The sequence below is a fragment of the Hetaerina americana genome, unplaced genomic scaffold, assembly GCF_022747635.1.
Source record: "Hetaerina americana unplaced genomic scaffold, ioHetAmer1.1.p SCAF_10, whole genome shotgun sequence".
Taxonomy (NCBI): Eukaryota; Metazoa; Arthropoda; class Insecta; order Odonata; family Calopterygidae; genus Hetaerina; species Hetaerina americana.
In genome coordinates this window covers 6965175-6987888 of record NW_027286070.1, presented here as the reverse complement: position 1 = coordinate 6987888, position 22714 = coordinate 6965175, and the positions used below count along the sequence as shown (strand labels likewise).

General features: G+C 37.3%; 1 protein-coding gene across 1 annotated transcript in view; it reads right to left on the bottom strand.

The window, feature by feature from the left end:
* LOC139700213 (protein Aster-B-like) overlaps positions 1-22714 on the bottom strand; it is a 68262-nt gene that overhangs the window by 10038 nt on the left and 35510 nt on the right. Inside the window, exons 9-13 of the mRNA XM_071598814.1 lie at positions 17212-17373; positions 16069-16320; positions 12084-12234; positions 9657-9818; positions 682-806 (exon numbers count right to left, since the gene is read on the bottom strand). Of these exons, the coding sequence (XP_071454915.1) occupies positions 682-806; positions 9657-9818; positions 12084-12234; positions 16069-16320; positions 17212-17373 (852 nt within the window). The remainder of the gene's footprint in view (positions 1-681; positions 807-9656; positions 9819-12083; positions 12235-16068; positions 16321-17211; positions 17374-22714) is intronic.

Below are 22714 nucleotides of genomic sequence, written 5' to 3'. Positions count from 1 at the left end.
AAACTTCCAAATTTTTTGAAGAAAACAAAATTATTTTTGATTAAATGCAGTTCTGATGCAATAAGGTAAGTTTCAATACTTTTTAATATTCAGACTCTCATCACTGTCATATATTTAGCATCAAGGCAGAACATATGTTAGGGCCAAAGACATTTTCATTCCTCATAATTTTCACTCATGTTTGATATGAATCGTCCCTCACGTGTTCCTACAATTCATTAATAACGTAACTAACTACTATTGAAATTAAATTTAAAATACTTTGCCTTTCCACATAAACCACTTTTATTACTACCTAGGTTTCATTATGGTATGACCTGATGATGTTATACCATAACGAAACCTAGGTAGTAATAAAAGTGGTTTATGTGGAAAGGCGAAGTATTTTAAATTAAATTTCAATATGTAGAATTTCCACCAAGTGACGCCAGAAACTGTTTCATTTAACTAACTACTAGTCATCCAAAGCATTCACTTTATCGCACGAATCTCTTCCTGGCAGGCTGAATTTACAAGTTTAAGTAGTTCAAATCTTCTGTGAAGTCCCCTGCTACTCTGTTCTTTTTTCTCTTTTCCTTTCAAGCAGTTGGATAAATCTGAGTATTAATTTCCACAAGATTTCCTCTCCCTTTTGCAACCAAATGAATATTATACCACATATTAGCAGCTCTAATTACTTACCATAGTTTCAGTAACTTGGGCAGTTTTGGGGCCCACTGAATTGCTGAGGGACAATGTCAGCGACACTTGTCGAACTCTCTGCCCTTTGGTTTCTGGATCATTCTGCCATGGACTTTGTAGGATATCTGTGAAAAGCCAAAACAATACAACTAGGGAGTTAAAAATGGTCTCAAAAAACATCAAGGTCATAATATTTCTGATCATTTCTATCTGAATTGGAGATATGAAGGCATTCCAGGGTCATAATTTTGTATAACAAATGGAAGGGAGAATTCCTTTTTCATGTATCCTTTGCCTTGTTGAGGCACCAGTGGGTGCCTCAACAATGATAGTGATTTTGTGCCATTTCAAGACAAATAAAATTTCAGAATATTCTTACATCATTCAGAGAAATCCAAGGTTTACATAAAAACATGACATATAAATTAATATATTCTAGTATTATAACAAGCATGACTGTTTCTTTTAAATATATATGATTATATTGTTGATGCCCATCAGAATAATCACAGAGAATATGGGAAGGGTCTCCCGAACAATCAGCATTTTGCAAAAGGCCAAGTACTTTTCAAACTCCATCGGAAGAGGCCTCACACTCAATGGAGAACCATTGCAACAGGGCTGCCTTCTGAATATACATATGAGTGAGTCAATGTACAATGCTCTCAATGCTCACACAAACAACTGCAATATGCAAAGTTTAATATTTTGTAATAACCTCCACAATTCCCATCACTATTCCAGGGATATGCTTCTCAACATGGTCTTTAGATCATCCATTGGCGACTAAGTAGAGAGAGATTGAGGATCATTTGGGGCTTCTATCACTGATGAGTCACCCTTTTTGCTTCTGGCTATTCAATTGTGGCCGGTAATCCACAAGTGCATTATTTCCCCTCTCTTCTTGCTGAGCTAAGAGGCAACAGAATGAATTAACCAGGCAAGAGGAAGTAAGAGATAGTTTGCAGCATGCTTAGGGAGTATGTGCAACCAAGAAAGAAAACGTTGCATTTAATATGAGGCATATTTGAAGAGTAAGGGCGGTTTGGTGATATATGAAAATATACAATGGCAGGAAAAAGCTTTTATTGACTTTTTAATTTCCTATAACCCTAACTCACTTTTCTAGATAATCGCCGTTCACTTCTAAGCACTTTTCATAATGCTGCACCAGCTTCATTAATCCCTCAGCATAAAACTTTGCCGCCTGGGAATCGAACCAGTTGACAATGGCGGTCTTGAGTTCTATGTCGTCTTCAAATCATTGTCCACAGAGCCACTGTCACACGAGTGCCAGAAGAAGAAATAGACACCAGGTGCAAGGTTAGGACTGAAGGGAGGGGTCCAAAAATGCTCATCCACTCAACATTCTTTGCTTGTAGTGTTGGTTGGTAAGCATTTCTGGCACCCACCTTGCATGCAATTTGTGATTTCAGAGCTTTTCTGTAACAATCCTGTAAATAGTGGTTCATACAACAGGAGGAATATTGTCAGCCAGAACACTAATCATCAATCGTTGATCAGATCACAGTTCTAAGTCCACTTGTTGAATGGTTAAATCGAACTGGATATACTGGGACGGCCAATCTGTTCTTTATCACGTGCATTTGCACGTGGCCATTTGTGAAGTGTCAACACCAGGCACAACTCCCAGTGAATTTGGGCAGCTGATGACCCTTTTGCCCACAAAAATCCAACCACAGCAAGCACTTCACCACTGGCAGGAGCAGCGAATTTTGTGGACATGATTATCCACATTCGTTGACAGGAAAATGACTACTAAATCAAAACAATAGCTTTAGTGGCTTCAGAAACAATCAACAGATGATGCTGCATGCATACAACTTTGTTCTGACCAATTAACATGAATGTGCCTTGTATTTCTTAACACTATCTTCATGGCAAAAAATTCCACTGCAAACACAGTCAAGAGTGATTTAGCTTTTCTCTTGACACAGCATGATGAAACAATACGAACTTGTACGAACAAGACACACATGATGGTGAACTCAGGCAGAAACTGACTTTGCTGCATTAGTGTACAGGGGACAAAGCCAGGATGCATTCCCAGGAACTTTGAATAAACACTGGTATTCAAAGACAAGGTGCACAGTGATTTATGGATGTGAGACATGGTTTTGAGGCAAGATTATGAGCATAAATTGGAGGCTTTTGAGTGGTGGGTGTGACAGAGAATGGAGGAAATGGGTCGGGCAGAGAGGAAGCTACTGAGGGAAATCCAAAGGAGGCAAATAAAGTGAGGTTGGAAATTTTGAAAGGTAATGGTATGCTGAAGGTATTCACGGAAGGGCGAACATTGAATAATTGGGTTGGAGGGAATAAGAGATGAGAATTTAAATACAGAATGAAGGCAGGCAGAAGAGGAAGTTCTTACAATACTTGGAAGTATATAAGGTTTTGCATAAAAAGTATTAGGAAAGTTTTGGAAAACTAAATTCATTTCAGATATTGCTACAATACCCCAAAATTCTTCCAAGTACATCTCTTGAGCATCAACACACTTTTGCAAGTGGCTTTTCCGCAACACAAAGGCTCCCTGGTAGAGGGATTCTGAAAGGTCCTTGAGTGTGCAAGCTTTATTGATGGCACTTAGGGTCCTATGGTGGTGTCCTTTGAGGGAGGATTTCACTTTTGGGAGTAAGAAATACTGGTGCCAATTCGGGACTGTAGGGAGTTGGGGAATTGCCACAATGCTGTTTTTTTTTAGGTAGTCAGTCACCTTATAGCCTCAAGCGCTCAAGACCTAAGGGACGAGTTTAGCGCAGATCTTTCACATCACCAAATTTTCAGGGATAATGGCATGCACTGTCATCTTATCAACCTCAATACGATCTGCGATCATGGGCACACTTAACCGACGGTCTGAATTCAGTACTTCACACTCATGTTGTCATCGGTTCTAGACGTCGACAACTGTCCAGCAGGAAGCTTGTCCTCCACCTTCTCTCGGCCATCTTCAAAGAGCTAGGGCAACTTAAAAACTGCAGTTTGTGATATGTTTTCATCATTGAACACTTGGCGAATCATGCCCAATGACTGTGTACCTGATTTCCTCAGTCCAACACAAAAGTTGATGGCATACCACTGTTCAACTGTTCACAGTATTTTGCACTTGCACCAAGTCACTCGACAGAGGTCCACTGAAAACATGATCTAGCCTGAATGAATGCTCACAGGCGATTGGTGTTTGGTACATGTTGAAAGTCAGACCCCACCACCGAGCCTGAGTGGTGTGAACATGGTGCGACGTACAGTCACGCCAGGAAAATATTGTTCCCAATACTTTTCATCCATGCCAAGTGTAGTCTATAGTGAATGTCTGAAATCAACCTTCAAATAGGTAAAGTACCAAGGATAAAAAGGTAAGTTGGATTCAGAATAAAAATTCAAATAATGTTTTTAAGAAATATTAAGTGCACTTCATATAAAAAATAATATTTTAATAGGTACATACTTTAACACATTTTTGGATTTGCAAGAAATTGGGCTCATTCACTACAACCTCTAATGGCAACCTGGACAGAAATTACGACAATATTATTACCAACATTCCCGAGTTATTTTCACTCCTATCAAAATGCCATGTCATAAATATTGAAATTAGACAGATCTAAAATCCTCACTGAAAATCATGTACAAAAATAATTTAATATGACTGTGTTAATATCTAACTGGGCTTGTGTTTTCTCTTTTGATTTGACTTCTGTTTGTGCATAAACAAACCTATTTTGGAAGAAACTGCAGGAGATGCAGCAACAGTAACTTTTAACATCATCTGCTTATTCGCATTACGATGCAACAATTTCAGAGGGTAAAAATCATTTGCCTAGACCAGGATTTGAATCCAGATATCTGGCCGAGTACTTCAGCCACCTAAGCTACCCAGGTATCCTTTTACACACGGAAATTTTGGGAAGAAAAAGGAACAAGGTATTACCATGAAATACTGCACATACAATATCACAGGTATTCAAAATTTCAGCGTGTAAGAGGATACTTCAGTAGCTTAACTGGCTTAAGCACTTTGCAGATGTAGAGGGATCCTAATTTGAATCCCAGCCAAGTCGAATGATATTTACACTTTGAAATTGTTGCATGGAAGGAGTTTTATATTAAACTTCTTAAAGCGGAATATTTCTTGACTAGTTGTCCGTTTAGTCCTTATTAGAGGCTTGCTTCATGCTGAAACTATATGACCTGTGTGCTCAACTGTATCTATATGTATGTACAAAATGGCGCCTTTAACAACTGTTCTCGTAGAGCCCGCTCAAAAAAATGAAAAACATTCCGTGAATAAGTGCAAAATCTGTCAAAAAGGTGTAAAAAAGGGCATAAGATGTGATAAGTGTTTTTCATGGATTCATACTAAGTGTGCTCAAGTGGAAAGTTATGAAATCTCAGAAGATAGTGACTGGATGTGTACCTCGTGTTCGGAAGAAGAGAAGTTCGCCTAGCATAAGCAGGAGATTGAATCTAAGGACAAAGTTATATCCATTTTAATGAAGGATTTGGCCGCACTTCAAGAAAAAAATAAAAAGTGGGAACTGGAAACTAAGAAATTGGAAAGGGAACTTGCGCTCTACAAAGAAAACGGTCCATCGGTTGTTGGTAAGAAGTTGGCTAAATCAACAACAACTGTCCCTTTCAAATCTAAATTTGTTTGGGAAAATACGAAGCGAAATAACGTTGAAAGTGGTGAAAATGCGAAAAAAAGTGCCTCTGTTACCCCTTTGATCCGTGCTGAAACAAGCTCTACTTCCAAGTGTTTTTCAACCCGGAAAAGTTATTCTGAATGAAAGTGAAAATGTAAAAAAAAAGGCCTCTGTTACCCCTTTGATCCGCGCTGAAGCAAGCTCTACGTCCCCAAGTGTTTTTCCATCCGGAAAAGTTATTCTAATAGGTGATTCCATTGTGAAACATGTCCATATCACAGGAGTGGAAAAAAAAGTGTTCTGTGGAATCAAAGCTGAGCAAATGAGTCGAAAGGTGGAAGAAATCGCTCAAAATGTGAAAACCAACGAGATAGATACGATTTTTCTTCATGTGGGAACAAACAATCTTCGAAACTCAAGATCGCCTGATGAAGTAATGGGAGAAATGTACGAGCTCATTAGGTGCACAAAGAAACATTTCTCCAAATCAGTTATTTTGGTAAATAGTATTTTACGTCGACGAGATTTCGACCTTAGTTATATCCAAAACGTAAATGATAATCTTAGATGGGCTTGTGGTGCTCTTAAGGTTGTATTCTGTGACGTAAACAAACGTATAAATGATCACTGCTTAGCTCACGATGGCTTGCATTTAAATCGCAAAGGGGCATATCTGTTAGGTAAGGCAATTGAAAATGTAGCAAATATTTGTGCATACAAGGGAAATGGAAAACGGAGGTAGCCCGTGTCAATATAATCAGTACCCCCAATCAAAATACAAAAAATATAGTTGATTGCACAAAAAATTGCTCTGTAAAGCTTCTACATCAAAACATTCAATACATAGCAAATAAAAAGCTGGAAATTGAGATCCTATTGCAGGAAGAGAGGCCGGATTTTCTTTGTATAACGGAGCACGGCCTAAAAGATAATGAAATGAAAAGTCTAAAGCTTAGGGATTATTTTCTTGTCGATCATTTCTGTAGGGAAAGAAACAAAGGTGGCGGTGTTGCATTTTTCGCCAAAACTTGTCTTGAATCAGTAACCAGAGCCTATAAAAACTTAAAAAATAGAATCGGCGAAGAAAAGGGATTTGAAATAACCTTGTGCAAATGGCCCAAGACAAATGAAACTTATTTTTTTATTGGTCTGTACAGATCTCCAAGTTCACCAGTTGATGAATTCCTCAAAAAAATGGATAAAATACTTGAGAAAGTTGTCAAGAAAAACAATAAAATTATCATTGCTGGGGACCTGAATATAGATGTCTCAAAAGATAACAGCTCTACTCAAAAGCTAAAAGAAATACTTCTCTGCTACAGTGTTCAGCTAACTATTTTTACCCCAACCAGAGAGTCATCTCACTCAGAAACTGTTATTGACAACATAGCTACAAATCTACCAGAGCATAACTTCAAATCTCTAGTTTTGGAAACTACTATCTCAGACCATCATGCACAAATTATTGAATTTAACGCACACACTCTAACAGATAGAAGTGACAGAAACACAGATACAGTGTACACACGTATATACTCACAGGAAAATATGAATCTATTTAAATGGGAGTTGAAGAGTGTTGACTGGGCAGCAGTACTAAATGCAACTCTAGTTACAAACAAGTTCAAAGAATTTCAATCAATTATTGAGTACTACTGGGATATTTGTTTCCCATTGAAAAAGCTAGCCATAAAAAATAAATCCGCAAATAAAGGATATAACTGGATAACAAATGAGGTTCTGACTGCTAGAAATAGGCTTAACTACTTAACTAAGGCTAGTAAAGTGGATGCCAGTCTGGTACCCTTAAGAAATAAAATGAAGTCCGAGTACAGGATGCTGCTTAGGAAAGCAAAAAATGACCATGTCCAACAAATTATTTCGAATTCTACCAATCAAACAAAAGCGTTGTGGTCTGTAGTAAATAATGAAAATTCCAGTAAAATATCAGAGCCCGCGAAAAATAAATGCTTCTCAATAACAATTGATGGAAAAGAAATTAGAGATCCTCAAAATTTGGCAAATGAATTCAATAATTTCTTCGTAGATATCATTGGCGAAACAACAGCGCAGAAAAACATTCTAAATGATAGCATAGAAAAATTAATGTACATTAGTGAATCAATTTACTTAAATCCCACCACAGAAAATGAAGTCAGAAATGTAATCAAGAAACTAAAAAACAAAAAATCCAGTGGGCATGATGGCATATCAAATTATCTAATAAAACTTTGTCAAGAATCCTTCACTTTACCTATTACCAATATAGCCAATGAATGGTTTCTAACTGGGCAATTTCCTGAAGAATTAAAAATAACCAAAGTTATTCCACTACACAAAAAGGGAGCCAAAGACCAACTGAATAATTACAGGCCAATCTCACTAATTTCATGTATTTCAAAAATACTTGAAAAATTGATGGAAGAAAGACTATTAAAATTCCTCATAAAAAATAAAGTTCTTTCTCAGTCACAGCATGGCTTCACAAAAAATAAAAGTGTAGAAACTGCATGCAGTGATTATGTCACTAAAATTGCCCAAGCTTTAAGTGATAAAAAGCATGTTATAGGGGTTAACATCGATCTATCAAAAGCCTTTGATTCTGTAAAATCTAGCATTCTTTTAACTAAACTAGAACATTATGGTATCAGGGGAGTAGCTCATCATTGGCTTACATCTTTTTTGGAAAATAGGAAACAGTATGTAGAAATTGTTGGAAAAAATGGTGCTACCTACAAATCAAAAATGAAAACTATTAAATATGGTGTCCCACAAGGTTCTGTATTAGGGCCTTTACTTTTCCTGGTGTATGTGAACGACATTGAAAAAGCTATAATCTCTCCAGAGAATAATAACGTGGTGCTCTATGCAGATGACATAAGTCTAATAGCAGGTCATACTAAATCATCTCAATTAGAAATAGACATGTATGCTATGGCGAATTCAGTCGCTCAATGGCTGCATGTAAATAATTTACAACTAAATGAAAGAAAAACAGTTTACTTGGTATTTAGTAATAGAGACCTTCAGTCAAATATTTCTGTAGAAATAGAAAACCAATTGATCTCTGAGTTAGAACATACCACTTTATTGGGTTTAGAAATAGACAACAAGTTAAGCTGGAGGTTTCAAATGGAAAAATGTAGTAAAAAATTATGTTCAGCCCTATTCCCTTTTAAAAAATCTTGCCAACTATTGTAATACAGAAGTATTAATCCCAGTATATCATGGTATATTTGAGTCCATAGCTCGATATGGCATTGTCTGCTGGGGGAGTTCAGCACATGGAAACATCAATAGAATACTCACACTTCAAAAACGTGCGTTAAGGGTTATATTTAAACTAAATGCAAGAAAATCCTGCAGGGAGTATTTCAAATGTCACAAAATCATGACCATTCCCAGTATATATATGTATAATGTGATATTGTATGCCTGCACGAAAACACCTTCACTGATCAGAAATAGGGACGTTCACAAGTACGACACCAGGGGCAAGGAAAATCTTCATAATGGCCATTGCAGAGTAGCAGTACTAAAAAAAACCCCAGAAGTTTCAGGAAGACTACTGTTTAATCGGCTTCCTGAAGAGTTAAAATGAATACTCCCCCAAGAAAATAAATTCAAAAAAATGTTAAAACATTTCTTTTTAAATAATGTTTTTTATAGCGTCCAAGAGTACACAGAAAGAGCCAATGTAGGAAATTCAACTTTTTTAAATCCTTAATACTCATACATGTCATGTACATTATTATTCCTAAGAACCTGTATACAATTGATGTAATTGAATTTTTGACGAAGCCCATACAATTATGTATTGTTCTATGGCAAATAAAACTATCTATCTATCTATCATGTATGTTAAAGGCCCTAACAGAGTGCCATAATATTGTCATGTACTCCTAGATATCTTCACTGACATCATATTACCTTTCAATGCCTACACTTGATAGCCTGATATCTTTAATGTTTGGCTCTTTTGTGAGATCTTTTAATGCTGCCTGAACATTTTCTTGATGGGTCGTTACTTTTCCTGCTGTATTTCTCATGGCATTCAGGGGTTTTCCTCTACTCAAAGCAGACATTTCAAAACTCTCTCAACTTCTTTCCTTCCTTATAACTTCTTTTACGCTTCCATGAATGTAATTATCCAATTTTTTATTCTGTCATTCCGATCCAATCATTTCTAGGAGATGGGGATTTTAAGGAATTCTCCTCATCACTTTTTCCCATACATCAGAGGCAGAACTTCACCAATGCACAGCAAAGTTGACCACGGGATGACATCTGAGAGCAACTTACCACATGTGCGCCTTTGTGCATGAAAATCCAGGTAGAACTTTGATGTGGTGAACAGCAACGTGAAGAGCTGGTCAACAGGGATTGGCAGAATGACGTTGACCAGCTGACGTCCTTCGTGGGGCGATGTGCAACGGGGCATGTGACCAGTCCTCTCATCTTGACCTATCACAAAAAGAAAACATATTCTCATGAAAAAACAGACTTAATCAAACTCACAAAATAGATTAGCAACCATTTCAAATGGCATCGTAATGTAATCAACACTGAAGGCCCTCCCAAAAGATAATATATTATTTGGAACAGACACTTTCCATGCTACACATGATGCAATCTCTTTACCGTCTGAGAATTTCATTAACTTGATGACATGAGATTTTACAGTATCAATAAATACTCCCTCATTTAATTGGATTTATTTGATGATTTGCAATCGCTGTGGTGATTTGTCCATATTGTGCAAACTGATGGTACAGAGGCAGAATGTCTGATGTTGGTACTATTGGCTGATGGGCACATTTAACCATCAATTTGGTGGCCTGTACAGTCTGTGCACTGATTTACTTCAATATAGATTGGACACCATGCATAAATACCCGATTCAAAGTTCTACCAGTGCACCACTTCCTTACAGATGATACTAATGGGATTCTATTTGAATTAGGGGGCACACAATATTTTTAAAAAATTTTGATGCTATTTTTTTTTAACCTGGCAAGCACAATCTAAATCAGTGCATCTAAAGTGAGAGTTTTAATTGAAAATGGCAGTCCTAGCAGTACCGAAGACAGAACCTACATTATTGAATAGTAATTCTGAGGGAGAGTTTGATGAATTGGAAACCATATTGATTTACATCTCAAAGAAACATCAGAGGGAATGAGAGTGATTATGCACGTCAATGAGGGTTGTCTGAAAAGTATCCAACCTCAAATGAAGATGGCAGCACTCAACTAAAGTTAGGGAATGTGTTTGCCAATGCGTTAAAAGGTACTCGCCATGCTTTCAGCCATTTTGGACATTCAGTTGTTGTTTGACAATCGTTTGAGTGAGTTGTAAGGGTTTTTTGGGACAAGGGAAAAAAATTGAGTATTGAGCTGTCATTAAATATGTATTTGCTTTTTAAAGGCAATTGCCCAAGGCAAATCAAAAATGAGTTGGATGTTGTACATGGGGACTCTGCAGCATCATTTAAGACTGTGAAGTTTCAGTTTTTGCCGACCTTGTTGATAAGATGTCATGACCATCAACAGTTGAAGAATTATTTATGGGAAGTCATGTGCGGTTCTGGATGTTTACGAGAAGAACAAGTATCCATGGAATTGTGAGGCATGGTGAGGCAGCAAACTCCAAGTTAAAGGCAGCAGAGAACTTAATCAGTACCTTCAAGAAGCTTGTAGATTTTGAGGGTTACCTGCCACAATATGTTTATTAATTGTGATAAGAGTGTTCACTTCGGGAAGAAGATGCCAAAGTGAACCAATATTTGTGCACATAACAGTAGAAAGAATGAATTGCCCAACCAGAAGGCTATGAAAGGCCATCTCGCGCTGCTTTTTTGCACAAATGCTAGTGGCGATTTGAAAATCAAACCCCTTCTTATTTACCATTTGGAAACTCAACGAGCCTTCACGATGTGACAAGTCCAAGTGAAGGCCTATCAAATATTGTGTTAGAGATGACACTGTTCATTTCTTACGTCCTACAGAAAAATGTTCAAAGGGCCAAATGAAATCAGTTAAGACAGTGTTGCTAAGGTAATTCAGCAGAATATAACCATGACTTACTATGTTATGAGGGGCCATCTTTCAGCTGAAGCAGCTGCATTGCCAAAGGGATTTTGAGTAGCCTAATGGACAAACTTCCCCTGAAACACACGGCTACAAACCAGGAAGTAAAGCACAATCTGTCACACATGACACAATGCCATGCACACATGGAATACACATATGTAGAGGAGAACCAAAAGTGGAAGGCTATGCAATGTTGGCACTGTGGCACTCCACATGTTAGGGCACACGAAAGATTTCCATATCAACATAACCTTTTAGGGGAGTTGAGAATTTCCTGAAAACTAACATTCATATTCTCTAACATTATGGTACCAATCACTACAATTTCCATGGAGTTATAAACGATTAACTTAGCAGATAGACTTTTTAAAAATAAAGTATCATCCAATTTCACAATTTTCCTCAAATTAAACGGATTCTAAAAGCCATTTGAATACATTTAAAATCTTTAGCAGATGCTTTGATAAATTCAACTGAAATGAACTAGTAAATTATGATGAGAAGGGATGCATCACTGTGGGCTGTGCTCATTCCAGTGAGCAGTTACACTCTCTCTCTCATGTTCTTTTGACTTATACTAAAGGAGAGTAACTCAGCTTTTCATTTAGGGGCAAATGGTTGGTTAGTTATCACTCACCTTCCCTGATGTTCTTTTCTGCCTCTGACTCAGTGGTGTCACTCATGTCCGATGGGAGGTGGTCCTGAGGAGGTGGCTGCAGTAGCGACGCTGAACTGAAGGGTGGGGATGAGCAGCACTCAAACTGCGACTCCATTAGCACCGTTGCCTCCTAATTATAAGATTAAAGATCATGAATACTCCTTGTTAAGGCGAGATGAGCACTGATTGGAGGCATCTGAAATGTGGATATGGAGAAGAATGGAAAAAGTGGGTAGACAAAGAGGAAGTTAATGTTGGTGAAGTCGGAGGATGGCAAATAAAGTGGTTGGTAGGGAAGATATTGAGAGGGAGCACGGGATGGAACAGATCTCTTAAAATAGCATTCTTAAGACAACATGAATGCAGCTAGGAAGTCTGAAGAACTGAGGGAGGAAATTATACAGGGAAAACAAAGTCCAGGCAATAAGTAATGGTTGCTGGTGATTGTTCAAAACCCACCTTTAATAGGTAGATTACTAATGAATGAGGGTATGAACAAATCATAAAATTAGGTACGACAAGAGAGTCTGGGCACAATCATATCCAAAATGCTGAGGCATAAACTGAAATTTAAGGGTGAACTATGCAGCAGTTTCAACCAAGTGAGACCTGAAACAACCCACAACACAAATTGTGGAAAATAATACCAGGCTTTTAGTGAAGACGAAGAAATCCCAAAGGAGCAATCCACTTTGTTTATTATGTGCTTCCCTCCAACTTGACGAGGTGATTAAAAAAAGATAAAGAGTTCCAATTTTCCATCACCTGCCCCATACATGACACTTGAGCAAAATATACCTTAAGCCTGGTTTTATAATGTCTAGTTATAACAAATCATCAGTTAACGTGGATGTTTAACAGAATATGATGCTAACTGACAGGATGGATTACATTAAAGAAATCAAACTGATCTTTAAGGAATGCCAACTTAACGAAGGAAAAGCATCATCTTGCAACAGTGCCACATAAATAAAAATTTGCATCATAACAAGCTTAAATATTGAATGAAATATTGCCTTTCCTGTTTCTAAATCTTTGTTACATTTCCTCCTAGAAGATCAAAAGATTTGTATTTAAATTAATTAAATAATATTTTTAGTAGATATAGAGACTTTACCGTTAAATATGACAACAAGATTGAAATAAATATTTTCAAGCTCTAATTGGCTTCATAAGATTTTACTGTGCTGTCAATGCGTAAGATTTAAACCAATGAGGGTGAAAGACTGAAAGTTTTGAAAATAATGTATTCAAATTATGAATTTGAGATGCTCTACCACTTCTAGCATGCACATAATTTTATCATGGTTGAATTTTATTTGAAAAAAATTAGGGAAATGTGTTTATTTGATTTTAAAATATTAGAAAAACAGATAATTCCATGGAGTAGATACACACAAGTCTTCCAAAACTAAAATTCCTCAATTTTTACTGAACCCCAAGGGCTGGCTAAAATTAAAGCCCTTCTTTGTTCAAAAAGCTATCCATTCCAACATAATTCACAAATTCAAAGAACTGCCAAAGATGCCATGACAGTAACTTTAAAGAGTAAAAGTCTCATCAAAGCAAATGATTTTTCCACTTTGAAATTGTGGCATTATAATCTACAGAGTGGGGGATCAAGATGGTGTGGTGGCTATTGAACTGGCTTCCCACCCAGAGGGCTTTTGAATTCTGGGGGTGTCGAATATTTTTCAGTAGTATCTCAATCCCTACTTGAGGGTCTTCGTGGAGGGCACTTTGAGTGAGTACATCTGTCAGATGGGACGTTAAGCAACGGACCCCTTGGTGCCAATCGTTAAGAGTAGGCTAATGCCGACACTGGGTTTCTCTTCACCCTTCATCCTTTCCTGTCCATTCCTAATGGTGCAAATGACCTTAGCTGTCGGCTGCTTCCCCTAAATAACAGTACTAATCTACAAAATTATCATATACCTGATATTATTGCAAATATTTGAAAAATATAATACAAAATAAACATTTATTATTATGCTGTTTTTTAAACAAGTTCTCTTTTGTCGTAATATCAATAAAGAATATGGAGCATTAAGCAACAACTATTCATTCTATGAAAATGCCCCAATCGCTAGGTGCCCCAAAATGTCTCCGAGAAGTGGCATAGTTAACAAAAATAGAATAGTTCATTTGAAACATTGAAAAGTTAATGTGGACAGGAAAGCAAATTTGATTGCACATACAGGAAGTTAATTTTAATGTAGAATATCATTACTATCCCAGGAAATAGTAATGGATACCTTCATGAGAAATTATATCAACAAAGATGAGTAGGTATAGGCATCACCAGTGAGCACTTTGCGAGCTTTTATATTAATCTCTATCAAATATGTTCATTCCCTTCTCTGTATCATATCATGGGGGAATTTAAATAAAATTGGATTATAATTAAATTCCAGGCAAAGCCTCAACCGTGAAAGGCATAATGATTTGAAGGAAATATGGCCAACTATGCATTTGCACCATGAGACATTAGCCTACAAATTAAAATAAATTCAACTCTGGGCAATCCATACACTATTCTCTCTTTCTACCACCTCAATATTTTAGTAAAATTAGAATTGTAAGAAAGGTTAAATGCTTTAAAACTTTTATACATTTTTTTTAGAAATACAAGTTTGAAGCACCAGGCCTTTCTTTCTTAATAGTTTTTGATTTTGTTCACAAAACCCAAAGTTTAATAATATTTTAATTTAAACATTTTGGTACTGTCCATATTTTCCCATTATCCTTTCAGTCAAATTCATTAGCCCAGAGAATTCCATATTCTCCTTCAAGGTGAGCAAATACATAGACAGCTTTCTGGAAAAAAGGAATTAGGTACGTACATAGAATGGAGCAATCCCTACATTCTTAGAAAGAGGTAAACACATTGAATAAATAACTTATTTACAGGATTTAAATGAAAAAATACTTTCCCTAACAACTAAAATAATCTAAAAACCTGCAACTTTGGTATTCAATGCTCTCAATAACCATTTCTAACTATGATTAGTAGTAGTAGTAGTAGTATTAAGGGTAGGCGATCGACGGCTGAGGTCATTTGCGCCATTAGGGATGGACAGGAAAGGATGAAGGGTGGAGAGAATCCCGGCATCGGCATTAGCCTACTCTTTACGAAAGGCACCAAGGGGTCCGAAGCTTAACGTCCCATCCGACGGATGGCGTACTCACTCAAAGTGCCCTCCACAAAGCACCCCAAGTAGGTATCGAGATACCTCTGAAAATATTCAACACCACCGGGATTTGAACCGGGCCCTCTGGGTGGTAAGCCGGTATGATAGCCACCACATCATCTCGATTCCCCTTCTAACAATGATTTAATGATAATTTTCTTCAATCTAAACCCTACGAAAAATTTTTTGTCGTTCCAAATTTGAAAAATGATCAGTACATGAACAATAATTACACAGAATTCTTTCTCTGCTCAAAATATTGTCTCCTTCTACATCTCCTATATCATCAACCACTCAGAGGAGAAGGCCCACTGTTATTATTACAACACTATCATGCACTGCAATCATCCTCTGGTTAACTTACTAACCCTTGAAGTTCTATCTTTAAGTTGGTAAGTAGTTTAACTGATGGTTTGGACATAACTAGTGATTGTAAAATTGATTTTTGGTTTCAACTTAAGTTAAAGTAAATGTCCAGTTTAATTATGAAGCCAGACCTAAATGCAGAATTCCTTGACCTTTCCCAGACTTACCCAGGATTTTCTGGTTATTTAAGATTCTGGTTAACCTAGTGGACACACTGACAATGAAGACAAAGGCTTGCAATAGGTTCCAAGAGAGTTCAATGAGTGAATAATGAGTTCACTTATTGTTTTAATTTGCCAACAGAAGATGGTGACATCTTCTATCAATTCATCTACCAAGTGATTCCAATACATTTATGAATATGAGCATGCATGTGTGTGTGTATGCAGGTTTAAGATTCAATTTACCGGTGGGATGATAGGGCATGCTCCCCCTCCACTCCTTTCCACAGCGATGCCACCATCATCCACACCATCAAGGAGCATTCCCCCGCCACCACTGCTATCCATGCCTCCTCCCTCTTCCCCTTCCGTACTAGGGTGCTGCCTCTGCGTGTCCACTTCTGCCTCTCCCTCCCCTACACCACGCTCCTCGGGTCCCGACAGCTTCAAGTCCCTCTCCTCTCCCCCACTCAGCTGGTCCGACACATTCATGTAGTCCTGTACAGGGGAGGCAGGCAGAAAGGGAGAACGGAAAGCCCTATGTAGATGAGTCAGCAGTAGGGTTTTAGTGAGAAGTGGTGGAGGGAGAGATCCTACATCTCCACTGATCCCTTTCAAATGGAGAAGTGTTGGGCATCACAAAGGGGACAAAAGGGGCAAGGTCGGTTGATGAGGAATGAGGAAGTGCAGGAAACACTGCACGAATTGGCTACCTCATTCAGCTCTGACACAGTGAAGGTGCCCATCCATCTCCTGCTGCTCCTGAAGGCACCCATGATTGAGGGATTCTCCAGTGAGCAATCGAGCTCCACAAGTTACCATTTCCCTCTTTTCATTTCTCACCATTCCTTACCCCACTCATTGTCTCTCTCCCCCTTAACCATAACTAGACATCAAAAACACTTCAACTACTTTCGTGAATATTTCAAACACCGAAGTTCAATAAGCCCATACAACTGACTTCAATTTTAAGTCAAGATCTAACTTCTTACAACGAATCCATTCTTTGAGCACTAATAGATTTGCTGTATCATGATTTTCTCCAATTGAATCTATCAATAAAGAAATAATCTGTGATATGGAAATATGGGCTTGTACAACAGGATACATTAAGTGGCTATATTTTCTTTGGAATAAGAAAGAGCCAACTGAAGTTTATAGTGTTCTACACTGCCAATTCAATGGATAATGTACAAACATTTAATTTTTCTTCGAATGATACCACAGAAGGAATGGTAGAACACAGTGAATAGCAACTGCAGGTTGAGGGTGCACATGGATGCTTGAGGGGAGAATTTGGGGAAATTGATGAACATGAATATCCCTTCCTAGGTGGACTACAAAAAAACTCGAGAAGCAACGGACATGAAAGATCTGCGCAAGCCTTACCTCAGAAAGGGAATCCACGGAGAATTTCACACTGATTGCAGACATTTTGTCATCATCTGTAGTTGGAGGTGCCACATACCCTTCCTCATCATCGCTTGTTAGCCCCAGTTCATCGCCATAGCACGTATGAACCCACTGCCACATCTCCTGCATTGACATTCGCTAGAAAATCAAAAATAGCTACTAAGTATCACATGCGACATTTTAAAAATTGAATTAATAAGTGAATATTTCAGGGGATTAAAACCACCATTGTGCTAACTAAGCACTTGGTTGACCCATTCAATGACAAATAATTAAAATGGTTGTCTTTATTTCAAAGGTAATATTATTAAGTCTTGTCATATCAGTTTATTGAGCCTATTACAATAATAACAACATGAGACATGTCAGAAATAATGGCTGCAATAAATATCAATGATTAAAAAAATATGTATGCTGAGAATTTCCTATGAGTAACTCCTGCCCATGAGTTTCCATTCAACAATAAAAAATTGAATGAACTTGATAAACTGTGGAATTTATCTTTAATTATTATCTACAAAATTATCAACTCAAAAGATGTCCTGCATTTATTATGCAAAACATAAGGTTGTGATTTTATTGGCCTTTACACTACAGTATTTCAACTGTTAGGCAAAATATGATGAACTCTTTCATAATTTTCTTCAAAAAAGGAAATGCAATTACAAGTTACCACATATATTTTATTTTCCTCCAGGAGATAAAACTGCAGTGTTTCTTTGCATTTTTAAAAGAAATAACATAAAATATAATTAAGAGAACGTTCATCCATAATACATTTACATTATTACCCTACACATAACTAATGCCTTGAAAAACTATACTGTAAATATAGTGCATTTATGAAAATATTCCAGACAAAACAAAAATTTTTGTTGGTACAATATGGTCTCACAACTTAGTCTTCATTGGGTCATGACAAAAAAAATTCTTCATTTCACTAAAAGTGATGTGGTGCCTATGCTATGAAAAATATGGCTCACTTCTAATTCAAAGTAAAAACCTATTAGAAAACAAAGTATAAAACTCTACATGTACAAACAGTGATATGACACTTTCATTTTTAGCAATATTAGCAAAGTTAGAAATCATGTTATATGGGCTCAATAGGTTGTAACCAATTTACATGTTACATCAATAAATGCATTAGTAGATCATACTATATTTAAATATTTGCACCCAATACATGCATTTCAGCCTGTAATCGACACGAAGATTATATCTTTTAATCTAAATTAGCATTTGAAGCAGTGGTGGCTGGGTGATGTCTTTGCTGGGCAACCCACAGATTACAGGTTGCCCCATATATATACCATAAGTGATAATAGGCAGTAATTTTGGACATCAAAGACTATATTTCTGAAGCCCTTCATCCCCTTAATGACTCATCCACTGACACAACCCAAACTAACTCCAATTTTCCAAAAAGAAATTCAGTCTTTCCTCCTCCATTTCGGACTAGATGAAGGTCTCACTTCCCAAGACATATATCCTTACTGTAACCCCAAAATCCAAGAAAACCTCAGTTTTATCTCCTCCCAAAAATACACAAACCCAACATCCTCTGCAACCCTTTAGTCTCCAGTTCCAACTCTCCCATCGAAAGACTGCATTTCTTGACCATGCCCTAAAACCTCTTGTACTCTCCTCACCTTCCTTCATAAAAGACATATACCACTTCATCCACCGTTTCAATTCTGTCTCCATTCTTCCCACCTCCAACCTACTCATGGCTACCATCAACGTTACTTCCCTCTCCACTTCTATTCAACATGATGAAGACTTATCCTCCCTCTGACACTATCGCTCTCTATGCATCTCACCCGAGCACCTTTGATAGTTTTTCCTTAACCTAGCCACTTTGGTTCTCCCAAAAAAATTCATTTTCACCAAGTGAAATGCACTATGCACCGCCTATTTCCCTGGATCCCACAGACTCAAAACCTTTCTCAGATAACTCTTCCATATTTGAAACTAGAATGATGCAACCTCATCTCTCCTGCTGCGATGCCCCTCTCTCGCACAAAGACAACTCGCGAATCTCAGAAACATTTTGAGATCCACCAACCCTTTGGCACGCCCCCTCGACAAATATCCTTATCTTTCCTTGACTTGCAACCGCCCCCAATGTAAAACATGTCTACTTATCAAATCTGCTCCCCTCTTTCAAAATCTCCTCACTGCCCCTTCACCACATTCCCCAGCTGATTGCCTCTCAAAAAACATAATCTATCTTAAGTCATGCAAACAATGCACTTCAATTTACATAGGCGAATGCATTACCACCTTATCCATTCGAATGAACAATCACCTCTACCCCTGTAATTCTGCCTCACTATCTTCTATTCCGAACCCGACACACTAAATCCCGCAACCTTTCTTTCGATCAGTGTTTCACCCTAATCATCCTAATATCCACTTCCATTAAAGAGGTGAGAACTCCCCAATCTCCCTATATATGGATGCTTATATTTGAAAATCCAGGACTCAACTTCCACCATTACACCATCCTTACCCCTTCCCAGCCCTCTGCCACCACATGTCTACATACCATATGTACATGTAAAACACTCGAGAGATTTATCCCGGCAAACATATCTACAAAATAACTGTGAAAAATAAAAGTGAAAAATGGCAGTTTTGTACCATAACAAAACAACACTGATATGCCATTTTCGATTCATCTTAGAGAGAGCACAAGGGAAGATGATGCCAAAAGCAATACTTCAATTGAAAGGGCCTAAGATGGAGAGAAAGAGATAATATCATATACAATTGGAATTTATACCCGGGGCGGAAGACAGTGGAAAATACATAAGCAACATAAAAATTCTAGACAACACCTTTATCCCCAACACTGTAAGGAGACAAATATATTGACCATATTCTTTCTCCTTGGAGAGGAGGGAGACACACATGTTAAATGAGTATAATTGCAACACACATGCACATAATAAGAGCGATATCACTATGCATTGCAATGGAGGAAATCAATCATGCAAATTAGGCAAGTGGGTACATGCCAAAAAAGCCAATGACTAATTCATGCATTAAAGAACACCACTATCTACATGCTATTATTATTAACAGAAAGCTTAGAAATGTAAATCTTGAATAGGTTATTTATTTCAGATAGACTCCATGGTACCACTACATGAATTATCATTTTGTGTATGCAATAGATTATAATTTTGGAATTTATATAGATAAAAATAGTCGAGTCCATGCATAGAAAAGTTTTACCATATGTAGTGCTGGCATGATAAATAAATAATGCATTATTTGAATCACATAGATTAAAATTACAAGTGCCCAACCAGTCTTGGGTGGATTTTGACGGTGCCTGAAAACTAGTACACATCCTTTTTTGATATTTTAAGCACTTATGCACACACAATAATCTTTTTCCTTCTTCACCACATTACCTCCTTCAGCTCCTGACCTTTTTTCAACCCTGTTAGTACAAAATACCTGCTTCCCCTCCCAGTTCACCCACCCCCTCCTATCACGGACTTCTAAATCCTAATGTACCTCTCAGTTTCACCTCCGTCCACTATTCCTGTCCATTTCAAGCCATCCCCCCCCCCCCCCAATAGGCTACTCGCCCCACCCCTCCAAGTGGCCTGGAACATTGAAAAATGATACTTGGGCGATCAAACAACTGGAAAAATTTACCAACAGAGACTGGAATGCAGAAAAGGTTAAAATTACAGAAACAGAAACGATACTTTCAAATAACTCTATTTCCCTGCCCATAAGATGCACCTTTTCACTCCAAAATATGCTTTAAAACTAGCCTGCATCTTAGGGGCTGAGGGTATGACTCAGTCCTATCAGTCACAAACTGATTTGCTGGGAAAAATACTTTCTATTAAGCATTTTTCCCCCGTCAGACACAGCAAATGATTTTATCACAAATTTTGATAATAACATTGTTTTGTGCCAGAAGCAAGCAAAAGAACAATAACATTTCTTTGGCAATACTTCCTAAAAATTTCAAAATAAATAGTAAATGTATACAATATAGGGCTTTTAGTTTCATTTCACATGTGACCCTGCTACAAAACTTGTATGCATTGGGCCAATGGGCTTGTTGCCCCTCTGCTGTATCTCTCATGGTAAACTTATATCTCTTGTTGGTAAACTGTAATTTTTAACATGAATGCCTGGCTCATAGTGGCCATTCTGCAATAGTTTCTCTATGGAGGTGAAGAGGGGTTCCACCAGGCGATGAAGAAGGCATTTTTAAATAACAATGTTTGTCATGTCACATGGAAAGAAATAAATATTAAAATATTTTTGCATATAATTTTCCAGTTTTGAGTGTATTATTGTCTGACGAATTAAGATCACCAGACATTAATTAATATTGGTTAAATGCACCAAAGTCATACATAAGGTGACCAGAAGTCAATGCAGCGACATTTTGATGAGATTAATTGCAAAAAATTGTTTTCCTCCACATATTCATCATTTTCCATAATTTTTTACAAATATTTCTCATTTTCAGACGTCATACTGCAATTATATTTCCTAAGTGAATACTATTGACCATTCTTTTCCTATTGCAGCATAATGCTAGCCTGCATAAGTTGTCTGTTTGTGATAAATTTGCACAAGATGATGAAATTCTACTCATGAAAAAACTTAAACTTCTTTGAACAACAATTAAAAGCATTAGAACTTATTTTTCAGCACCATCCACTGTATACACCAAAGGGAAACACACTATTGACTTTCTGACCATAGGGTACTTGGTGTCAGTGAGGGTCAACTAAGCAACAGCTTCATAAAGAAGCACCTGAACCATGCTGGCCAATCCAAAGAGCCACATGGCCCTTCAATGATATTATCTTATCATCACCTAAATATAGCCTATGTTAACATTTCGGAAATAGCTCATTTTGCACAATATAGAATGTATCAGATTATTCTACTAATGCTACGATCAGTTCAGTTATTATGCATTTGAAAGTTTTCTTTCAGAAATAAGGCTATAGTTCTCCACTATTACCCACCTCTTTAGGAATGATACAAATATTAATACAAAAAAGTATACACCACCACTTATGCAAAGCTACTGTTGTGAAAAAAATGTGAACTCAGGAGGCCAGCTGGAAAAGTAAGCAAAGAACAAGGAGACTTTGAAGTCAAAATAATAAAAAAAAGAGACTTTTATGGGTTAACTTGAACAAAAAAGGTACCAAAATTGAAGAAAGTGCTTGCTTTGCACCTGTAACTTACTTCCCAACTATAATTAACACTCTTGCTTGCTTCCCTCTACATCCAGTTCATTTCGTCAAACACAAATCTCGAAAGACCCCAATTTACACGCATTATGTATTTCTTTAACAACCATCTTTCTGAATTGTATAATGCTAAAATCCACAGGTTTCTCACTAATATAATCTTTATTCATTACCATATCTTCCTGAGAAATGATTCCCTCCTCTTGGTAAGTGGTTATTTTGGTAATGTA